The sequence below is a fragment of the Oncorhynchus kisutch genome, linkage group LG27 (assembly GCF_002021735.2).
Source record: "Oncorhynchus kisutch isolate 150728-3 linkage group LG27, Okis_V2, whole genome shotgun sequence".
Classification (NCBI taxonomy): domain Eukaryota; kingdom Metazoa; phylum Chordata; class Actinopteri; order Salmoniformes; family Salmonidae; genus Oncorhynchus; species Oncorhynchus kisutch.
In genome coordinates this window covers 24,580,923-24,601,331 of record NC_034200.2, presented here as the reverse complement: position 1 = coordinate 24,601,331, position 20,409 = coordinate 24,580,923, and the positions used below count along the sequence as shown (strand labels likewise).

Here is a 20,409-nt window from a genome sequence, read left to right as displayed (position 1 = left end):
TTTTAAAAAAATTGTAGGAAGTGAACATGTTTCCGAATGCAACAAAGTCAGGCATGAACTGAGAGGATGTTATCACTGGCAGGTGCCAGATGCAGGAGCAAACCGACAAGTGATCATAAATCTGCAGTGACCATTAACAGCTGTATGGTCAAGTACTGGGCTTTGTACAATAAGCTGATTCTATATCGGTTTTTAGGGGCAACTCCCCCCTCTCCCTCCCGACGACACTTCCGCCCCAGTAAAATCGAACCAATAAGGTGGCTCACTCAGTCGGACGCTGCAGAAGCCTATAACCTGGGTTGTGGTAAACATCGCAGATGCTCTTCAGTGAGAGGGTTATAATGTACAGCTTTCTACGGTATAGGATGACGATGGTTTTATCTGGTGCAATTTGATAACGGCCGTCAAATGGGAATTTCGTAGGAATTAAGGACCTTGATATTGCTTAAAATCGTCAGGTTGGTAAGTAAAATGTGTAAGCCAACGTTAAACGTTTTCATTCATTACTACAACGCGAGCTACAAGCCTGCCACCAGCAGATCGTCAGCAGTTCACCAGAGCTAGCCGCGGTTTTTGGTTAGTTCGCGTAATGGTAGGCTATGCCTACTCTGGGGATTGTGATTGAAAACAGGTTCACGTCGGTAAATGTTAACTAGCCAGTCACCGTTTTTTAGTAACATGTCCGTTTTTATGTCAAGACTGGTTTAATTTGTTAGTTTTCATGTCTAGGTACTGGTAGTTACAGTACCTAGCTACTCGTTAACGTTGCCTCTGGAGAAGCCAAGGGTTTACAGCTTCCCCTGCTTTGGGTTCTCAGCTGGACGCATCGACCACAGCTGGTTATAGCTACAGATTGCTACACCAGATAATGTGATTTTAATAAATATTTTTGCTATCCATTACCGGGAGTTACAGGTGTACCTACTGTTTGGTGGTGTAACATCATTTTCGACCTACCTTAACTTGGCGATGCTAGTTATCTTCGTTCTCGATTTGGACAAACATGTAACGTTATCTTAAACGTCCGTGTCCAGTTGCAGGTGGTGTTTGAATTTAGAAAATTCTCCATTATTCAAGTAAAAATAATTGTTTTGTTCAATAAATAAACCCTACAATGTGTATGCTGCTATCTTGTCTTTCAAATATTTTCTCGTTCTATTTAGACAGGTACGTGTCATAATGACATGCCGCACTTTGGGGTCGACTCACCTGTCCCTACGAATGAGAGATGTAGTCTATCTGGCCCGGGTTACCCCGTGGGGAGTAGTTTGGTCCGGGGAAAGTGATTTGCATTAGTTTTGGAACTGAGCAGACTCTCGGCGTGAGCCAGAGCGGGGCACCTGGCTCACGCCGAGAGTCTGCCCAGTTCCAAAACTAATGCAAAGCACTTTTCACCCGAACCAAACTCCTCCCCACGGAGGACTCAACAAAAAAAGCGATGTAAGCATGATTCTGCCTTTTCACACCCAGAAATGATTGCTTTTGATATAAAACGCTTTATCTCCCTTCCCAATGAAAATGTATGTTTCTGGATGATGCACCATGCTGCCTTGTTGACAACATGTCCGATTGGTGCAGATTTTACTGTTTGATTTGAGAAGGGCGCGCCTCTCTTTCGCCCAATGATGTTTACAGGCCATTGCCCGGTTCAACCGGGGCCAGCGTAATAGAACTCACTCAATATTTAAAATTGACAAGATGGCGGCGTACACATTGTTGTATTACTTCATGGAGCAAAACAATAATTTTCTAAATTCAAACGCACCACTTGTAACATTTTAGAATATGCATGTTTGGCCTAATCGAGAACAACGATGGTATCGCCAAGTTAAGGTTGGTATAAAAAAAATTAAAAAAGATCTGCTACACCAAACAGTACCTAACCTGTAACTCTCAGTAATCGATACAAAAAAATATTTGGTTAAATCACATTATCTGGTGTAGCTAATCTGGCTACATGTGAACTACAATCCCGAAACTCTGTTTGAACGTTTATAAACTTCAATGATCCTCACTTGCGATATGGTTTTGGAAACATACTTTCACATCAAAATAATTTCACAAATGCAAAATATACATTTGCTATATACGGTTTCATTTACAACACTATTCTGGCATTCTCCTTTCGTTACTCATCGATGTTCAGAGACGCTTTGATGGCTAATTAGAACAGGTGGTTGATTGTCCTGTGTAAACAAGTGCTGTAAAACATGAAAAAAAATGGCAGTGTGGGAACCCTAACCCTATATAGTTTATGACAATGATGACATATAACTAGAGTGTATGGAGGGAGGTGAAAACATTCAATATGTGTGAAATGTACCATTTTCTTTTCTTAATTGAAGGTGATTCCAAGGGAACCATGTCAACACCACTGTGTCATCTGCCCATGTCTGCCATTTTCTTTCTGCTTGACTCAAAACACCAACATCCTCCACCACCTGCCAAGTAGTGATGGTGAGATCCTGCAGCAAATCTTGCTAGCTGAAGGCGTGAGAGTCAATGAAACTAGCGGCCTCGAGCTCAGAATCACATGCTGGCAGAGCACAAGTGTTTGCGAGATAAACAGAGGCAGCAACACTGATAAGCCAATGCAGAAACCATATGGCCATATTTTCTCAATTTTATTGGGCCTGACTTGCAGCCTGAATCTTTTTTTTTTTTTACTGGATGAAATGTCTATTATAGTGTCAGAAATGCAGTGATTGGACTTTTAAACCTACACTTGTAAATTCAGCCAGCTCAACAACCACAAAACACAATGGCTTCCGGTGACCACAAAGAGACAGGGAATGAACTGTCAGAACACCTTCAAATGGATCATGAGTTATTGAGTCAAAATCAGTACCCTGCTGGGAGTAACTTCAAGTCCAAAAGTTTGCCCACTCTAAATGACTCAGGCCAGCATAGCAAGGCCTTGTTGACCAAGTCTTTGCAGCAACAGGTGTCAATAACGGAGGAGAAGAGTACTGAATTCATCCAACTCCCACAGAGGATCAACCTGAACCAACCTTTACCTGAATCGCCCACCAGGACTAATGTTAACTATTCCCCTTTCAGGTCTAGTGTGGTGGGGATGAGTCTTTCATTTAACACAGAGACGCAGGTCAGCAAACCCAGGCGTAAAAATGCCTCAAGACTACCCCTGATGCGTTTACCCACTAGGAAATACATGAGTGTGATTCTCGAAGACTCTCGCTGTTTTTTATGCTGCATGTGCTACCTGACATTTATCCAGTCACTGATGGTGTCTGGCTACCTTAGCAGTGTCATCACCACCATAGAGAAGAGGTACAGCCTCCGGAGCTCTGAGTCTGGTCTGCTCGTCAGCTGCTTTGACATAGGCAGTCTGCTGGTGGTGGTCTTCATCAGTTACTTCGGAGGCCGAGGGCAAAGGCCCAGATGGTTGGCCGTGGGTGCAGTGTTTATAGCCGTCGGAGCAGCACTCTTCTCCTTGCCTCACTTCATCTCCCCTCCGTACCAAATCCTGGAGGTGAACTCATCACGGGGCAATGAAGGTCTGTGTATGAACCACAACGGCAGTGGCAAGGACTTCCTGGATTTGTCCTCCTGCCCCAGAGACCAAGATGGTAATGAACACAACCTGTACGTGGCCCTATTCATCATAGCACAGATCCTGGTGGGTATGGGGTCGACACCCATCTACACCCTTGGACCCACCTACCTGGACGACAATGTCAAGAAAGAGAACGCCTCACTTTATCTTGGTAAGTAACTGTGTGTCTGTCATGGTGTTTGAAAGATGTGAAGATTACAACCGAAGTTAATATACTACTATGACGTAAGGAGGGTAGCTCAGCTAGCAAATATATGTATTGATCAGGCCCAGGGCACGAGACCAACATTTTCCCCTGGTGGCACTGGTACCACTAAGTTTTTTTTCAGTTGGTTGCAGCATCCCATGATTTGGTTGCACCATTATTATTTTCCGGTATCACGCAATAGAAAAGTAGGTTGGTTGACGGAAGGAACCACTTCACAAAATAACATTGATTATTATCACTAGACGATGGATGGTTGCTGGTCTCTGATACAATGAATTATATCTCCTGCCCTTGTGGCCTTGAGCAAGGCACTTAACTGCACTGATGGGCTACTGTATAAAACACATGTGATCTGTCAACCCTCCATCTGGAGAGCTACTGGGTGTGCAGGCTTTTGATCCAACCGTGCTCATCAAACACAAGTCTGCTTATCAAGGTCCTGTTGAGTAGCTGATTTATTTTATTTTTTTACACTGTTTGAGCAGAGCTGAAGCAAAAGCCTGCACACCCAGTAGCTCTCCTGGAGAATGGTTTTCCATCCGGCAGCATTACAATCACAACCAAATACTTGTTATGTCTTTATGATATAATTCACTCATTCAGTGAACCAGGGATCAAATGGCTGAGGTGTGCGGTGTAGCTACTGACTTAACATGTTTGTCTATTTGTAGGGCTAAAATGTTCAGGGTAGATCTTGACAGCATAGTTAGTTGTACATTAGGCTTTTCCAGGAATATTTTTTTTACTTTGTCAGAATTACGTGGCCAATATTGAATGGAGGAGAATCCTAGCTTAGCAACAGTGTCAGTATTATTTAACACCCAATTTTGAGCTCTTGAGACTGTTCTACAACTGGAGTATGCAGCATTGGTTTCATCAACTGTGCACCTGTATCAACTGGCCATTTGCGGTTATTCTCGAGGACCGGTAGAAAGGTATTTTAGGACATGACAATGACATTAATGCATGCTAAATGGTTAACAAGCAAGATTACCAGCCAAACTACACAATGTTTTGAATTGGCTATCTAGGTAGTCTGTTGTGCAGTATATCATTATTTTACCTGCTGTGCAATGTCTCCTTTCTCAACGGCCCACTGGCACATACACAGGTGATGCACACACCATGACTTTTCCAGGATTTTCATTGCCGACTAAAAATGTGCTTTAACTGAGCAAATAATTCACTAACTAGCAATGCATATCAACAAATGTGCGCACACACTAGGCTCGCTTTGAACTCAAACGCGTCTCACGACTGCATGGTTGAAAGACTACTCATGCCTGCCAATGCAGAACTATAATTATGCTCCGATGGCCTCTGCAGTGATTGGAAGGACAGTGGCCAACACATCGCATCTGGAGGACGCGTTGATCCAATTCTGATCGGAATACCCTGATTCTTTGATATTGTGATTATTGCATGAACTTGTTTATTTACTTGTCCATTTTGACAACTTAAATCTACTTGTCCAACAATTGTTTTATTTTCTTCTTGCAGGCCTACAAGCGTTAATGTTGAGGCCAGAGATTACTGAGAGGGTGTTGAAGAAATAAGTTGTTTAATCATCTTTTCATGTTGTGATGCAAAATATGAATGTGCAACCTAATCCAGTGATTGTCATGCATTTTGGGTAGACAATTATGCTATTGTTATATTTTAATGTTAAAATAGGGCTCCAGAATTAGTCTAGGCAGCCGCTAGTGGGCACTAGATCTCCAGTATCGTCTAGGCTTAATGTGCTCAGCTGGTAATACACTTGTCTCCGATGACTGGTTCGTACATAACATCCAACACGAAGGCTACAAAGGTATGGGTTTCCTCCTTAACTAGCTTTCGTGGCGTGCTGCCGGAAGAAAACAGAAAAAATATGCGTACCGTCTTTAATATAACCACATTTTCCGGCTGTTGCACACTGCGTTCAGCCAATCAGGTTGCAGCAGCCTGTTTACCTCTGCTGAATGCTGGGCGCAACATCACAAAGTAGCATTAGCCATTCTAGCTGGCTTTCCACCTGAATCTGCCTATACACAAGGCCTTACAATACACATGTCTATTACGAAATTCGAACCAGGATCTCTAGTGGCACAGCTAGCAACTTCGCTGCAGTGCCTTAGACCACTGCGCCACTCGGGAGTCCTGGCTACTTTGACTTCGGTTATTCAATCAATCCTTGTCCCTTTCAACTGTCGTCCTAGATCTTCTCCTTCCAGTGCTCTGAAACAATGGGAACTCATTAAGACCTTAACACTGAAAGAAAAGACTAGTTGTGAAACAGGCTTGTATTCTGTGGTGGCCTGGTGCCTGCCTCCATTACACTCAGAAAAAAACCTACACAAAGGGATTAGCTCCTAGGATGTGTCCCAAATGGCACCCTATTTTTGTTTTGTTTATATATATATACACACACACACACAGTGGGGCAAAAAGTATTTAGTCAGCCACCAATTGTGCAAGTTCTCCCACTTAAAGATGAGAGAGGCCTGTAATTTTCATCATAGGTACACTTCAACTACGGCAGACAAAATGAGAGAAAAAAAATCCTGAAAATGACATTTGTAGGATTTTTAATGAATTTATTTGCAAATTATGGTGGAAAATAAGTATTTGGTCAATAACAAAAGTTTCTCAATACTTTTATATACCCTTTGTTGGCAATGACAGAGGTCAAATGTTTTCTGTAAGTTTTCACACACTGTTGCTGGTATTTTGGCCCATTCCTCCATGCAGATCTCCTCTAGAGCAGTGATGTTTTGGGGCTGTTGCTGGGCAACACGGACTTTCAACTCCCTCCAAAGATTTTCTATGGGGTTGAGATCTGGAGACTGGCTAGGCCACTCCAGGACCTTGAAATGCTTCTTACGAAGCCACTCCTTCGTTGTCCGGGCGGTGTGTTTGGGATCATTGTCATGCTAAAAGACCCAGCCACATTTCATCTTCAATGCCCTTGCTGATGGTAGGCTTTGTTACTTTGGTCCCAGCTCTCTGCAGGTCATTCACTAGGTCCCCCCATGTGGTTCTGCGATTTTTGCTCACCGTTCTTGTGATCATTTTGATCCCACGGTGTGAGATCTTGCGTGGAGCCCCAGATCGAGGGAGATTATCAGTGTTCTTGTATGTCTTCCATTTCCTAATAATTGCTCCCACAGTTGATTTCTTCAAACCAAGCTGCTTACCTATTGCAGATTCAGTCTTCCCAGCCTGGTGCAGGTCTACAATTTTGTTTCTGGTGTCCTTTGACAGCTCTTTGGTCTTGGCCATAGTGGAGTTTGGAGTGTGGCTGTTTGAGGTTCTGGACAGGTGTCTTTTATACTGATAACAAGTTCAAACAGGTGCCATTAATACAGGTAACGAGTGGAGGACAGAGGAGCCTCTTAAAGAAGAAGTTACAGGTCTGTGAGAGCCAGAAATCTTGCTTGTTTGTAGGTGACCAAATACTTATTTTCCACCATAATTTGCAAATAAATTCATAAAAAATCCTACAATGTGATTTTCTGGATTTTTTCTTATTTTGTCTGTCATAGTTGAAGTGTACCTATGATGAAAATGTATTTATTTTATTTATTTTACCTTTATTTAACCAGGTAGGCAAGTTGAGAACAAGTTCTCATTTACAATTGCGACCTGGCCAAGATAAAGCAAAGCAGTTCGACAGATAAAACGACACAGAGTTACACATGGAGTAAAAACAAACATACAGTCAATAATGCAGTATAAACAAGTCTATATACAATGTGAGCAAATGAGGTGAGAAGGGAGGTAAAGGCAAAAAAGGCCATGATGGCAAAGTAAATACAATATAGCAAGTAAAATACTGGAATGGTAGTTTTGCAATGGACGAATGTGCAAGGTAGAAATAAAAAGATAATGGGGTGCAAAGGAGCAAAATAAATAAATTAATTAAAATTAAATACAGTTGGGAAAGAGGTAGTTGTTTGGGCTAAATTATAGGTGGGCTATGTACAGGTGCAGTAATCTGTGAGCTGCTCTGACAGTTGGTGCTTAAAGCTAGTGAGGGAGATAAGTGTTTCCAGTTTCAGAGATTTTTGTAGTTCGTTCCAGTCATTGGCAGCAGAGAACTGGAAGGAGAGGCGGCCAAAGAAAGAATTGGTTTTGGGGGTGACTAGAGAGAGATACCTGCTGGAGCGTGTGCTACAGGTGGGAGATGCTATGGTGACCAGCGAGCTGAGATAAGGGGGGACTTTACCTAGCAGGGTCTTGTAGATGACATGGAGCCAGTGGGTTTGGCGACGAGTATGAAGCGAGGGCCAGCCAACGAGAGCGTACAGGTCGCAATGGTGGGTAGTATATGGGGCTTTGGTGATAAAACGGATTGCACTGTGATAGACTGCATCCAATTTGTTGGGTAGGGTATTGGAGGCTATTTTGTAAATGACATCGCCAAAGTCGAGGATTGGTAGGATGGTCAGTTTTACAAGGGTATGTTTGGCAGCATGAGTGAAGGATGCTTTGTTGCGAAATAGGAAGCCAATTCTAGATTTAACTTTGGATTGGAGATGTTTGATATGGGTCTGGAAGGAGAGTTTACAGTCTAACCAGACACCTAAGTATTTGTAGTTGTCCACGTATTCTAAGTCAGAGCCGTCCAGAGTAGTGATGTTGGACAGGCGGGTAGGTGCAGGTAGCGATCGGTTGAAGAGCATGCATTTAGTTTTACTTGTATTTAAGAGCAATTGGAGGCCACGGAAGGAGAGTTGTATGGCATTGAAGCTTGCCTGGAGGGTTGTTAACACAGTGTCCAAAGAAGGGCCGGAAGTATACAGAATGGTGTCGTCTGCGTAGAGGTGGATCAGGGACTCACCAGCAGCAAGAGCGACCTCATTGATGTATACAGAGAAGAGAGTCGGTCCAAGAATTGAACCCTGTGGCACCCCCATAGAGACTGCCAGAGGTCCGGACAGCAGACCCTCCGATTTGACACACTGAACTCTATCAGAGAAGTAGTTGGTGAACCAGGCGAGGCAATCATTTGAGAAACCAAGGCTGTCGAGTCTGCCGATGAGGATATGGTGATTGACAGAGTCGAAAGCCTTGGCCAGATCAATGAATACGGCTGCACAGTAATGTTTCTTATCGATGGCGGTTAAGATATCGTTTAGGACCTTGAGCGTGGCTGAGGTGCAGCCATGACCAGCTCTGAAACCAGATTGCATAGCAGAGAAGGTATGGTGAGATTCGAAATGGTCGGTAATCTGTTTGTTGACTTGGCTTTCGAAGACCTTAGAAAGGCACGGTAGGATAGATATAGGTCTGTAGCAGTTTGGGTCAAGAGTGTCCCCCCCTTTGAAGAGGGGGATGACCGCAGCTGCTTTCCAATCTTTGGGAATCTCAGACGACACGAAAGAGAGGTTGAACAGGCTAGTAATAGGGGTGGCAACAATTTCGGCAGATAATTTTAGAAAGAAAGGGTCCAGATTGTCTAGCCCGGCTGATTTGTAGGGGTCCAGATTTTGCAGCTCTTTCAGAACATCAGCTGAATGGATTTGGGAGAAGGAGAAATGGGGAAGGCTTGGGCGAGTTGCTGTTGGGGGTGCAGTGCTGTTGTCCGGGGTAGGAGTAGCCAGGTGGAAAGCATGGCCAGCCGTAGAAAAATGCTTATTGAAATTCTCAATTATGGTGGATTTATCAGTGGTGACAGTGTTTCCTATCTTCAATGCAGTGGGCAGCTGGGAGGAGGTGTTCTTATTCTCCATGGACTTTACAGTGTCCCAGAACTTTTTTGAGTTGGTGTTGCAGGAAGCAAATTTCTGCTTGAAAAAGCTAGCCTTGGCTTTTCTAACTGCCTGTGTATAATGATTTCTAGCTTCCCTGAACAGCTGCATATCACGGGGGCTGTTCGATGCTAGTGCAGAACGCCATAGGATGTTTTTGTGTTGGTTAAGGGCAGTCAGGTCTGGGGAGAACCAAGGGCTATATCTGTTCCTGGTTCTAAATTTCTTGAATGGGGCATGTTTATTTAAGATGGTTAGGAAGGCATTTTTAAAAAATATCCAGGCATCCTCTACTGACGGGATGAGATCAATATCCTTCCAGGATACCCCGGCCAGGTCGATTAGAAAGGCCTGCTCGCAGAAGTGTTTCAGGGAGCGTTTTACAGTGATGAGTGGAGGTCGTTTGACCGCTGACCCATTACGGATGCAGGCAATGAGGCAGTGATCGCTGAGATCTTGGTTGAAGACAGCAGAGGTGTATTTAGAGGGGAAGTTGGTTAGGATGATATCTATGAGGGTGCCCGTGTTTAAGGTTTTGGGGAGGTACCTGGTAGGTTCATTGATTATTTGTGTGAGATTGAGGGCATCAAGTTTAGATTGTAGGATGGCTGGGGTGTTAAGCATGTTCCAGTTTAGGTCGCCTAGCAGCACGAACTCTGAAGATAGATGGGGGGCAATCAGTTCACATATGGTGTCCAGAGCACAGCTGAGGGCAGAGGGTGGTCTATAGCAGGCGGCAACGGTGAGAGACTTGTTTTTAGAGAGGTGGATTTTTAAAAGTAGAAGTTCAAATTGTTTGGGTACAGACCTGGATAGTAGGACAGAACTCTGCAGGCTATCTTTGCAGTAAATTGCAACACCGCCCCCTTTGGCAGTTCTATCTTGTCTGAAAATGTTGTAGTTTGGAATTAAAACTTCAGAATTTTTGGTGGTCTTCCTAAGCCAGGATTCAGACACAGCTAGAACATCCGGGTTGGCAGAGTGTGCTAAAGCAGTGAATAGAACAAACTTAGGGAGGAGGCTTCTAATGTTAACATGCATGAAACCAAGGCTATTACGGTTACAGAAGTCGTCAAAAGAGAGCGCCTGGGGAATAGGAGTGGAGCTAGGCACTGCAGGGCCTGGATTCACCTCTACATCGCCAGAGGAACATAGGAGGAGTAGAATAAGGGTACGGCTAAAAGCTATGAGAATTGGTCGTCTAGAACGTCTGGAACATAGAGTAAAAGGAGGTTTCTGGGGGCGATAAAATAGCATCAAGGTATAATGTACAGACAAATGTATGGTAGGATGTGAATACAGTGGAGGTAAACCTAGGTATTGAGTGATGAAGAGAGAGATATTGTCTCTAGAAACATCGTTGAAACCAGGAGATGTCATTGCATGTGTGGGTGGTGGAACTAATAGGTTGGATAAGGTATAGTGAGCAGGACTAGAGGCTCTACAGTGAAATAAGCCAATAAACACTAACCAGAACAGAAATGGACAAGACATATTGACATTAAGGATAGGCATGCTTAGTCGAGTGATCAAAAGGGTCCGGTGAGTGGAGAGGTTGGTTGGTGATTTAGACAGCTAGCCAGGGCATCGGTAGCAAGCTAGCATAGGATGGAGGTCTGTTAGCCACCCCTTACGTTCCGTCAGTAGATTAGTGGGGTTCCGTGTGGTAGAGGGGATTAATCCAAATCACACAACAACAACAAAAATAAAAACAATAGATATAGTTATAGAGGCCCAAGAAGAAAAGATAATAATAATAATAATTAAAAAAAAAATTAATAATAATAAAAAATTGTCCGATTGTCTATTCAGATAGCAGCCGGTAAGACAGCTAACGGTTAGCAGGCCGCAGATGGGCGTTCAGGTAACGTCGCGACGGAGGAGCCGGCCGAATAACTCCTTTGGGTAGATAACGTCGGCAGTCCAGTTGTGAAGGCCCGGTGGGGCTCCGCGAAGGCAGTAAAACGGGTCCGGATAGGTGACTGCAGCCCAGGTGTGATTGATGGAACTCAGGAGTGATTGACGGAGCTTGCTAGCTCCGGAATAATTGATGTTTGCTCCGGAATCGACGAAGGCCGATGGTCACATGGATAGCAGCTAGCTAGCTGTGAGATCCGGGTATGAATGTCCAGGGACATGGAGAGAAAAATTGGTCCGGTATGTTCCGTTCCGAGCCGCGTTGCGCCGTACAGAACTGGCGATAGATTTTCGAGCTAAAGGATAGCTGATGACCACAAACCGTGGTTAGCTGAATATTAACGATTTGCCAGTAAAGGAGCTAACTAGCTTCTGAACTAGCTTCTGGATTAGCTTCTGGCTAGTTTCAGGCTAGCTTCTTGGAGTTTCTGGCTAGCTTCTTGGAGGATTACAGATCTGAGGTAAATAATACTTTTTTATAAATATACATTGGTGAGGCGGGTTGCAGGAGAGTGTTTTGAAGATGAGTTGATGGAAAATAAAAATAAAATGTATGTGAAAAAGTTGTAAATATATATATATACAGGACACGACAAGACGAGGACAAAAGACGTCTGAACTGCTATGCCACCCTAGAGACTGAAAATGACAGGCCTCATCTTTTTAAGTGGGAGAACTTGCACAATTGGTGGCTGACTAAATAGTTTTTTGCCCCACTGTATATTACTGCACTATTTTGACCAGAGCCTTATAGGGTGCCAATTGGGACACAGCCCGTAGTCGCCTTTCTTCTCCTCAACCCTGTCTCTAATGATGTTCTTGTGGACGGCCAGTTCACAAAGGACTTGGTGCTTTGATCATGCGGTCTGTCCTTTGGTGCCAACCAGCAGTATGGTGGCTGGTTATGCATTGGCCAGGATGTGAGGGGGTGGCCCATCAGGACCCACCCGCCTGGCTGGAACACACTATCAAATGACACCCATCAGGGCTCTGGTCTAAAGTAGTGAACTACATAGGGAATAAGGTGTCATTTGAGACAGCCTAGAGTGGACAACACTAATGGTCCTTGACAGAACTCTGGTCAGTATAGCCACAGACAGTTACTCTGTTAGCCACAGACAGTTACTCTGTTAGCCACAGACAGTTACTCTGTTAGCCACAGACAGTTACTCTGTTAGCCACAGACAGTTACTCTGTTAGCCACAGACAGTTACTCTGTTAGCCACAGACAGTTACTCTGTTAGCCACAGACAGTTACTCTGTTAGCCACAGACAGTTACTCTGTTAGCCACAGACAGTTACTCTGTTAGCCACAGACAGTTACTCTGTTAGCCACAGACAGTTACTCTGTTAGCCACAGACAGTTACTCTGTTAGCCACAGACAGTTACTCTGTTAGCCACAGACAGTTACTCTGTTAGCCACAGACAGTTACTCTGTTAGCCACAGACAGTTACTCTGTTAGCCACAGACAGTTACTCTGTTAGCCACAGACAGTTACTCTGTTAGGACAGGATGTGACTGTTGGGTAATATAGCAACGGTTTAGAAATTATATGTTCATGGACTTCCAGGAAGAGCCATTTATGAACTTTGGAAATGAGAGAATGGACCTATAGTTAGTCCAAAAAAGGCTAGATGACCAACGTTCTTTACCAGATTAAGAGGGTGCCTGCAGTATCCTATAATCTGAGATTGTATACACAGTGTGTGTGTGTGTATGTATGTGTGTGTGTATATAATCTGTTATGTATCTCAGTGTAGGAGATTTTGTTGCTACTAGAGTTAGTACATAGGTAAGGTTATTATGAGGAGTGTGGACATGTCTGACCAACAAAATGCAACATTTTCTGCGATTGCACTTCTAATAATATAAGAACAAGAACGGGTGGTCTGACATCCTGAAACAAAATATTATTTTATTCTGAGTGTTATGTTATTTAACGATTTGCCAGTAAAGGAGCTAACTAGCTTCTGAACTAGCTTCTGGATTAGCTTCTGGCTAGTTTCAGGCTAGCTTCTTGGAGTTTCTGGCTAGCTTCTTGGAGGATTACAGATCTGAGGTAAATAATACTTTTTTATAAATATACATTGGTGAGGCGGGTTGCAGGAGAGTGTTTTGAAGATGAGTTGATGGAAAATAAAAATAAAATGTATGTGAAAAAGTTGTAAATATATATATATACAGGACACGACAAGACGAGGACAAAAGACGTCTGAACTGCTATGCCACCCTAGAGACTGAAAATGACAGGCCTCATCTTTTTAAGTGGGAGAACTTGCACAATTGGTGGCTGACTAAATAGTTTTTTGCCCCACTGTATATTACTGCACTATTTTGACCAGAGCCTTATAGGGTGCCAATTGGGACACAGCCCGTAGTCGCCTTTCTTCTCCTCAACCCTGTCTCTAATGATGTTCTTGTGGACGGCCAGTTCACAAAGGACTTGGTGCTTTGATCATGCGGTCTGTCCTTTGGTGCCAACCAGCAGTATGGTGGCTGGTTATGCATTGGCCAGGATGTGAGGGGGTGGCCCATCAGGACCCACCCGCCTGGCTGGAACACACTATCAAATGACACCCATCAGGGCTCTGGTCTAAAGTAGTGAACTACATAGGGAATAAGGTGTCATTTGAGACAGCCTAGAGTGGACAACACTAATGGTCCTTGACAGAACTCTGGTCAGTATAGCCACAGACAGTTACTCTGTTAGCCACAGACAGTTACTCTGTTAGCCACAGACAGTTACTCTGTTAGCCACAGACAGTTACTCTGTTAGCCACAGACAGTTACTCTGTTAGCCACAGACAGTTACTCTGTTAGCCACAGACAGTTACTCTGTTAGCCACAGACAGTTACTCTGTTAGCCACAGACAGTTACTCTGTTAGCCACAGACAGTTACTCTGTTAGCCACAGACAGTTACTCTGTTAGCCACAGACAGTTACTCTGTTAGCCACAGACAGTTACTCTGTTAGCCACAGACAGTTACTCTGTTAGCCACAGACAGTTACTCTGTTAGCCACAGACAGTTACTCTGTTAGCCACAGACAGTTACTCTGTTAGCCACAGACAGTTACTCTGTTAGCCACAGACAGTTACTCTGTTAGCCACAGACAGTTACTCTGTTAGCCACAGACAGTTACTCTGTTAGCCACAGACAGTTACTCTGTTAGCCACAGACAGTTACTCTGTTAGCCACAGACAGTTACTCTGTTAGCCACAGACAGTTACTCTGTTAGCCACAGACAGTTACTCTGTTAGCCACACACAGTTACTCTGTTAGCCACAGACAGTTACTCTGTTAGCCACAGACAGTTACTCTGTTAGGACAGGATGTGACTGTTGGGTAATATAGCAACGGTTTAGAAATTATATGTTCATGGACTTCCAGGAAGAGCCATTTATGAACTTTGGAAATGAGAGAATGGACCTATAGTTAGTCCAAAAAAGGCTAGATGACCAACGTTCTTTACCAGATTAAGAGGGTGCCTGCAGTATCTTATAATCTGAGATTGTATACACAGTGTGTGTGTGTGTATGTATGTGTGTGTGTATATAATCTGTTATGTATCTCAGTGTAGGAGATTTTGTTGCTACTAGAGTTAGTACATAGGTAAGGTTATTATGAGGAGTGTGGACATGTCTGACCAACAAAATGCAACATTTTCTGCGATTGCACTTCTAATAATATAAGAACAAGAACGGGTGGTCTGACATCCTGAAACAAAATATTATTTTATTCTGAGTGTTATGTTATTTAAAGAGGCACATGTTGAAACAGACCCAAAAAGAGGGGGTGTTCCATGAGAGATGAATACTGAAAAAAATAAAAATAAGGTCTGTGTTATCATTAGACCGAATAAAAGATATTGCCTCTCAGCAACCGGCAATAGATGCATGGCAATTCAAGTAGACCTAATACAGTAAGAGAACATATTTCACATACAGTGACTAGTGAAAGTCTATGCACAGTTTTTAAAAACATTTTACTGCCTTAAAATTAATGCTATTATAAAAAGGGATTAAGTTGGATTTTTTCCCCCTACCAATCTAAACAACCTGCTCCACAAATTCACAGTGAAAGAGAAATTATATGCACTGAGTTTACAAAACATTAGGAACACCTTCCTAATATTGAGTTGCACTCACATTTTCCCTCAGAACAGCCTCAATTCATCGGGGCATAGACTACAAGGTGTCGAAGCATTCCACAGGGATGCTGGTCCATGTTGGCTCCAAGCTTCCCACATTTGTGTCAAATTGACTAGATGTCCTTTGGGTGGTGGACCATTCTTGATACACACGGGAAACTGTTGAGTGTGAAACCCAGCAGCATTGCAGTTCTTGACGCACTCAAACCGGTGGGCCTGGCACCTACGACCCTGTTCAAAGGCACTTAAATATTTTGTTTTGCCCATTCACCCTCAATGGTACACAAACAATCCATGTCTAAATTGTCTCAACTAAGGCTTAAAGATCTTGTAACCTGTCTCCTCCCCTCCTCCCCTTTATCTACACTGATTGACGGTGATATCAATAACAGGCTGACTGCACCGATCGCGTTGCACTAGCGTTGCAGAATAAATTTAGAAATCTATATTATTCAATTATTGTGTCTGCGTTGCCAAGGACTAAAATAGAAGTTCTATTTGTGATGCAGATCGCTCTGCAAGTCCTGCCTCTCCTATCCTCATTGGTTTATAGAAGCAGGTACCCTCACCTCATTGGTTATACCCACGTGCGTGACTGAAACAAGAACGAGGTCAGTGGCAGTAATGCATCTAATTTATGAAAGTTGCCAATTGCAATAAAGACGAGAAGAAAAGGCCTGGAAGGAGGAGAGATGACTAGAAATGATTTGGTTGACCGTTTTGTGTGTGGATTGTCAGAGTAGAGGACCTAAATAACAACTCAATGTTTATCCCAGAACAAATTAGCTAGCAACAGCAAGCTAGCTAAATAGGACAAATTAGCTAGCAACTGCAAGCTAACTAGCTAAATTGCCATAAATGTTAAATGCTCTTCAACCTGTCCCCAAATTAATGTAATTTGTTCAGTTTGTTTTGATATTTTAACTTCTTGGTGACTGGGGGGCAGTATTGAGTAGCTTGGATGAATAGGGTGCCCAGAGTAAACTGCCTGCTACTCAGCCATATGAGCTAGAATATGCATATAATTAGTAAATTCGGATAGAAAACACTCTGAAGTTTCTAAAACTGTTTGAATGATGTCTGAGTATAACAGAACTCATATGGCAGGCGAAACCTGAGAGAAATCTAACCAGGAAGTGGGAAATCTGAGGTTTGTAGGCTATGAGTTGAAAACTTATCGAAGATACAGTGGGATATTGGTCATGTTGCACTTCCTAAGGCTTCCACTAGATGTCTAGTCTTTAGAACCTTGTTTGATGTTTACCGTGAGGTGGAGCCGAATGAGCCAGGTGTCTGGCAGATTGCCACGAGCTCGTGACACGTGGTCATGTGAAAGTTAGCTTGCGTTCCATTGCTATTCTACAGACAAAGGAATTCTCCGGTTGGAATATTATTGAAGATTTATGATAAAAATATCCTAAAGATTGATTCTATACTTCGTTTGACATGTTTCTACGATCTGTAATAACTTTTTGGACTTTTCGGCTGACCTTTCGGCTGGACTTGCACGCGTGTTTGGATTTGTTTACCAAACGCCCTAACAAAAGGAGGTATTTGGACATGAATTATTAACTTTATCGAACAAATCAAACATTTATTGTGGAACTGGGATTCCTGGGAGTGCATTCTGATGAAGATCATCAAATGTAAGTGTATTTGTTATTTCTGACTTCTGTTGACTGCACAATATGGCGGGTATCTTTTTTGGCTTGTTTGGTCTCTGAGCGCCGTACTCAGATTATTGCATGGTATGCTTTTTCCGTAAAGATTTTTTGAAATCTGACACAGCGGTTGCATTAAGGAGAAGTTATCTAAAGTTCCATGCATAATAGTTGTATCTTTTATCAATGTTTATTATGAGTATTTGATGTGTCTCTGTAAAATCACCTCATGTTTTGGAACTACTGAACATAACACGCCAATGTAAAATGAGATCTTTGGATAGAAATATGCACTTTATCAAACAAAACATACACGTATTGTGTAACATGAAGTCCTATGAGTGTCATCTGATGAAGATCATCAAAGATTAGTGACTCGTTTTCTCTATTTCTGCTTTTTGTGACACCTCTCTTTGGCTGGAAAAATGGCTCTTTTCTGTGACTTGGTGCTGACCTAACATAATCGTTTGTGGTGCTTTTGCTGTAAAGCCTTTTTGAAATCAGACACTGTGGCTGGATTAATGATAATTTTTATCTTTAAAATGGAGTAAAATACTTATATGCTTGAGGAATTTTTATTATGATATTTTTGTTGTTTTTGAATTTGGTGCCCTGCACTTTCATTGGCGGTCCCGAATATCCCAAAGGTTTTAACTTAAGTGTCGTGATCACGTTTAGTGTGGGGGGACAGAATAAATGTATGCACGATGGCGCATGCCGGTTTGGGTTTCGTGTAGGGGATCAAGGTGACATCCAATAAGTAATCAAAGCTTCCACATGGATTCACCTGTTCAGTCTGACATGGAAAGAGCATGTGTTCCTAATGTTTTATACATGTAATCCCTTTCTTAAAATTGTTCTAAGTTTGGCAAAATTGCTCAAGCTCAGTACATGTGGTTGGGAATGATTTTCAAGCAAATTCAACACAGGACTGAGACTGACCACTCCGGAACACTCAACACCTATTGGAAAACCATTCTGGTGTACCTTTGGCATTAAATGTTGTATATTTGTGCCGCTGAAAATAAAAACTCTATTCCAGGGTTAGGTATTCAGATGACTGAGGCAGGTCGTCTTATAACTTCTAACCTTTCATATTTTTGTTGTTGTCCCGACAAACTCGCCAGCTGCCGGTGACAAGCATACCCATAACATAATGCTGCCACCACAATATTTAAATGCAGCACTCTCTTAGTCTGTGAAAGAACATTGGTTATCTAGCTAAAGACACACCAGAATGGTTTTCCAAGATGTGTTGAGTATTCCTGAGTGGTCCAACCTCAGTTCTGACTTCAATCTGCTTAAATCAGAGATGAGGTTTGATTTGAATATGGCTGTCCAGCAATGATTGGCAACCAAATTTACTGAGCTTGAGAAATTGACAAAACAATGGATAAACAGTATGTTGCCATAAGAGTTGTGCAGAGTTGGTAGAATCTTATTCAAAATGATTTGGCTGTAACGGCTGCCAAAGGCACTTACACCAAGTATTATCTCTGGGGTGTGAAGACATACACAACAAATATTTATTGGTTTATTTTTTTTACATTAACTAATTCATTTTAGGGCAGCAAAATGTGACAACTGCAAGGGATGTATAGACCTCACTAGGCACTGTACATAAAGCTATTTTGATTTTCAATTGCACTTTGTAGGCCTAGGCTGACATTTGTTCATGGTACGTGACTATGTATGAAGCATGCATGTCTAACAGTAGACCTATACCAGGGATCATCAACTAGATACAAGCTCGAGCCAATTTCTTTCTTGAGTGGATGGTCAGGGGGCGAGAAAATAAGTTCAGGAGTAAAAATGTGCTTAACAAGTTACGTAATATGTTGCATGAACTCACTCTCTGTGCAAAAAGTGTTTTTAACATGATTTCTGAATAACTCCGTCATCTCTGTAACCCACACATACAATTATCTGTAAGGTCTCTCAGTCGGGCAGTGAATTTCAAACACAGATTCAACCACAAAGACCAGCGAGGTTTTCCAAGACCTTGCAAAGGGAACCTATTGATAAAGTAATTTAAAAAACAGACATTGAATATCCCTTTGAGCATGCTGAAGTTAATTATACTTTGGATGGTGTATCAATACACCCAGTCGCTACAAAGATACAGGCGTCCTTCCTAACTCTGTTGCCGGAGATGAAGGAAACCGCTCAGAGATTTCACCACGAAGCCAATCAATGGTGACTTTAAAACAGTTTTAATGGCTGTGATAGGAGAAACTGAGGATGGATAAACATTGTAGTTACTCCACAATACTGACCTAAATGACAGTGAAAAGGACACCTGTACAGAATTTTAAAAATATTCCAAAACGTGCATCCTGTTTGCAATAAGGCACTAAAACTGCAAAAACTGTGGAAAATAAATTAACTTTGTCCTGGATACAAAGCTTTATGGTTGGGGCACTTCCAATAGAACACATCACTGAGTACCACTCTTCATATTTTCAAGCATGGTGGTGGCTGCATCATGTTACGGGTATGCTTGTCATCGGCAAGGACTATGGAGTTAAGGATGAAACAGAATAGAGCTAAGCACAGGCAAAATCCTAGAGAACAACCTGGTTGTCTGCTTTCCAACAGATACTGGGAGACAAATTCACCTTTCAGCAGGACAATAACCTAAAACACAAGCTCAAATCTACACTGGAGTTGCTTACCAAGATGACATTGAATGTGAGTGGCTAAGTTATAGTTTTGACTTAAAGCGGCTTAAAAATCTATGGCAAGACATAAATGGCTCTGGCAATGATCAACAAACAACTTGACAGACTTTGAATAATTATTTAAAGAATAATGTGCAATCCAGGTGTGCAAAGCTCATAAGAGACTTACCCAGAAAGACTCTCTGCTGAAATCTCTGCCAAGGGGGATTTTAACATGTATTGACTCAAGGGTCTGAATATTTATGTAGTCAAGATCTATTAGCTCTAGCTGTCAAGTTGGTGTTTGATCATTGCTAGATATCCATTTTCAAGTCTTGCTATAGATTTTTAAACCTTCAAAAAAAGGTTTTTTTTTAAATTTACAACTATAACCTCTAACAGTTTTGTGTAGATCGTTGACAAAAAAATTACAATTAAATCAAGGGTTGTGAATACTTTCTGAAGGCACTGTAGGCCTATGCTTTGACTTTTGAGGTTTGTT

The 20,409-nt window shown here is 42.4% G+C and overlaps 1 protein-coding gene across 5 annotated transcripts in view; it reads left to right on the top strand.

Annotated features, from left to right (window-relative positions):
- Window positions 1–262: 262 nt before the first annotated feature.
- LOC109872147 (solute carrier organic anion transporter family member 5A1-like) overlaps window positions 263–20,409 on the top strand; it is a 39,993-nt gene continuing 19,846 nt past the window's right edge. Inside the window, exons 1-2 of one of the 5 annotated variants that reach the window (XM_020463261.2) lie at window positions 263–458; window positions 2,346–3,728. In XM_020463261.2, the coding sequence (XP_020318850.1) occupies window positions 2,762–3,728 (967 nt within the window). In that variant the 5' untranslated portion in view covers window positions 263–458; window positions 2,346–2,761. Of the gene's footprint in view, window positions 463–1,624; window positions 1,834–2,345; window positions 3,729–20,409 lie in introns of those variants that run through there. The other 4 variants (XM_020463259.2, XM_031806986.1, XM_020463260.2 and 1 more) reach the window with 4 other exon arrangements.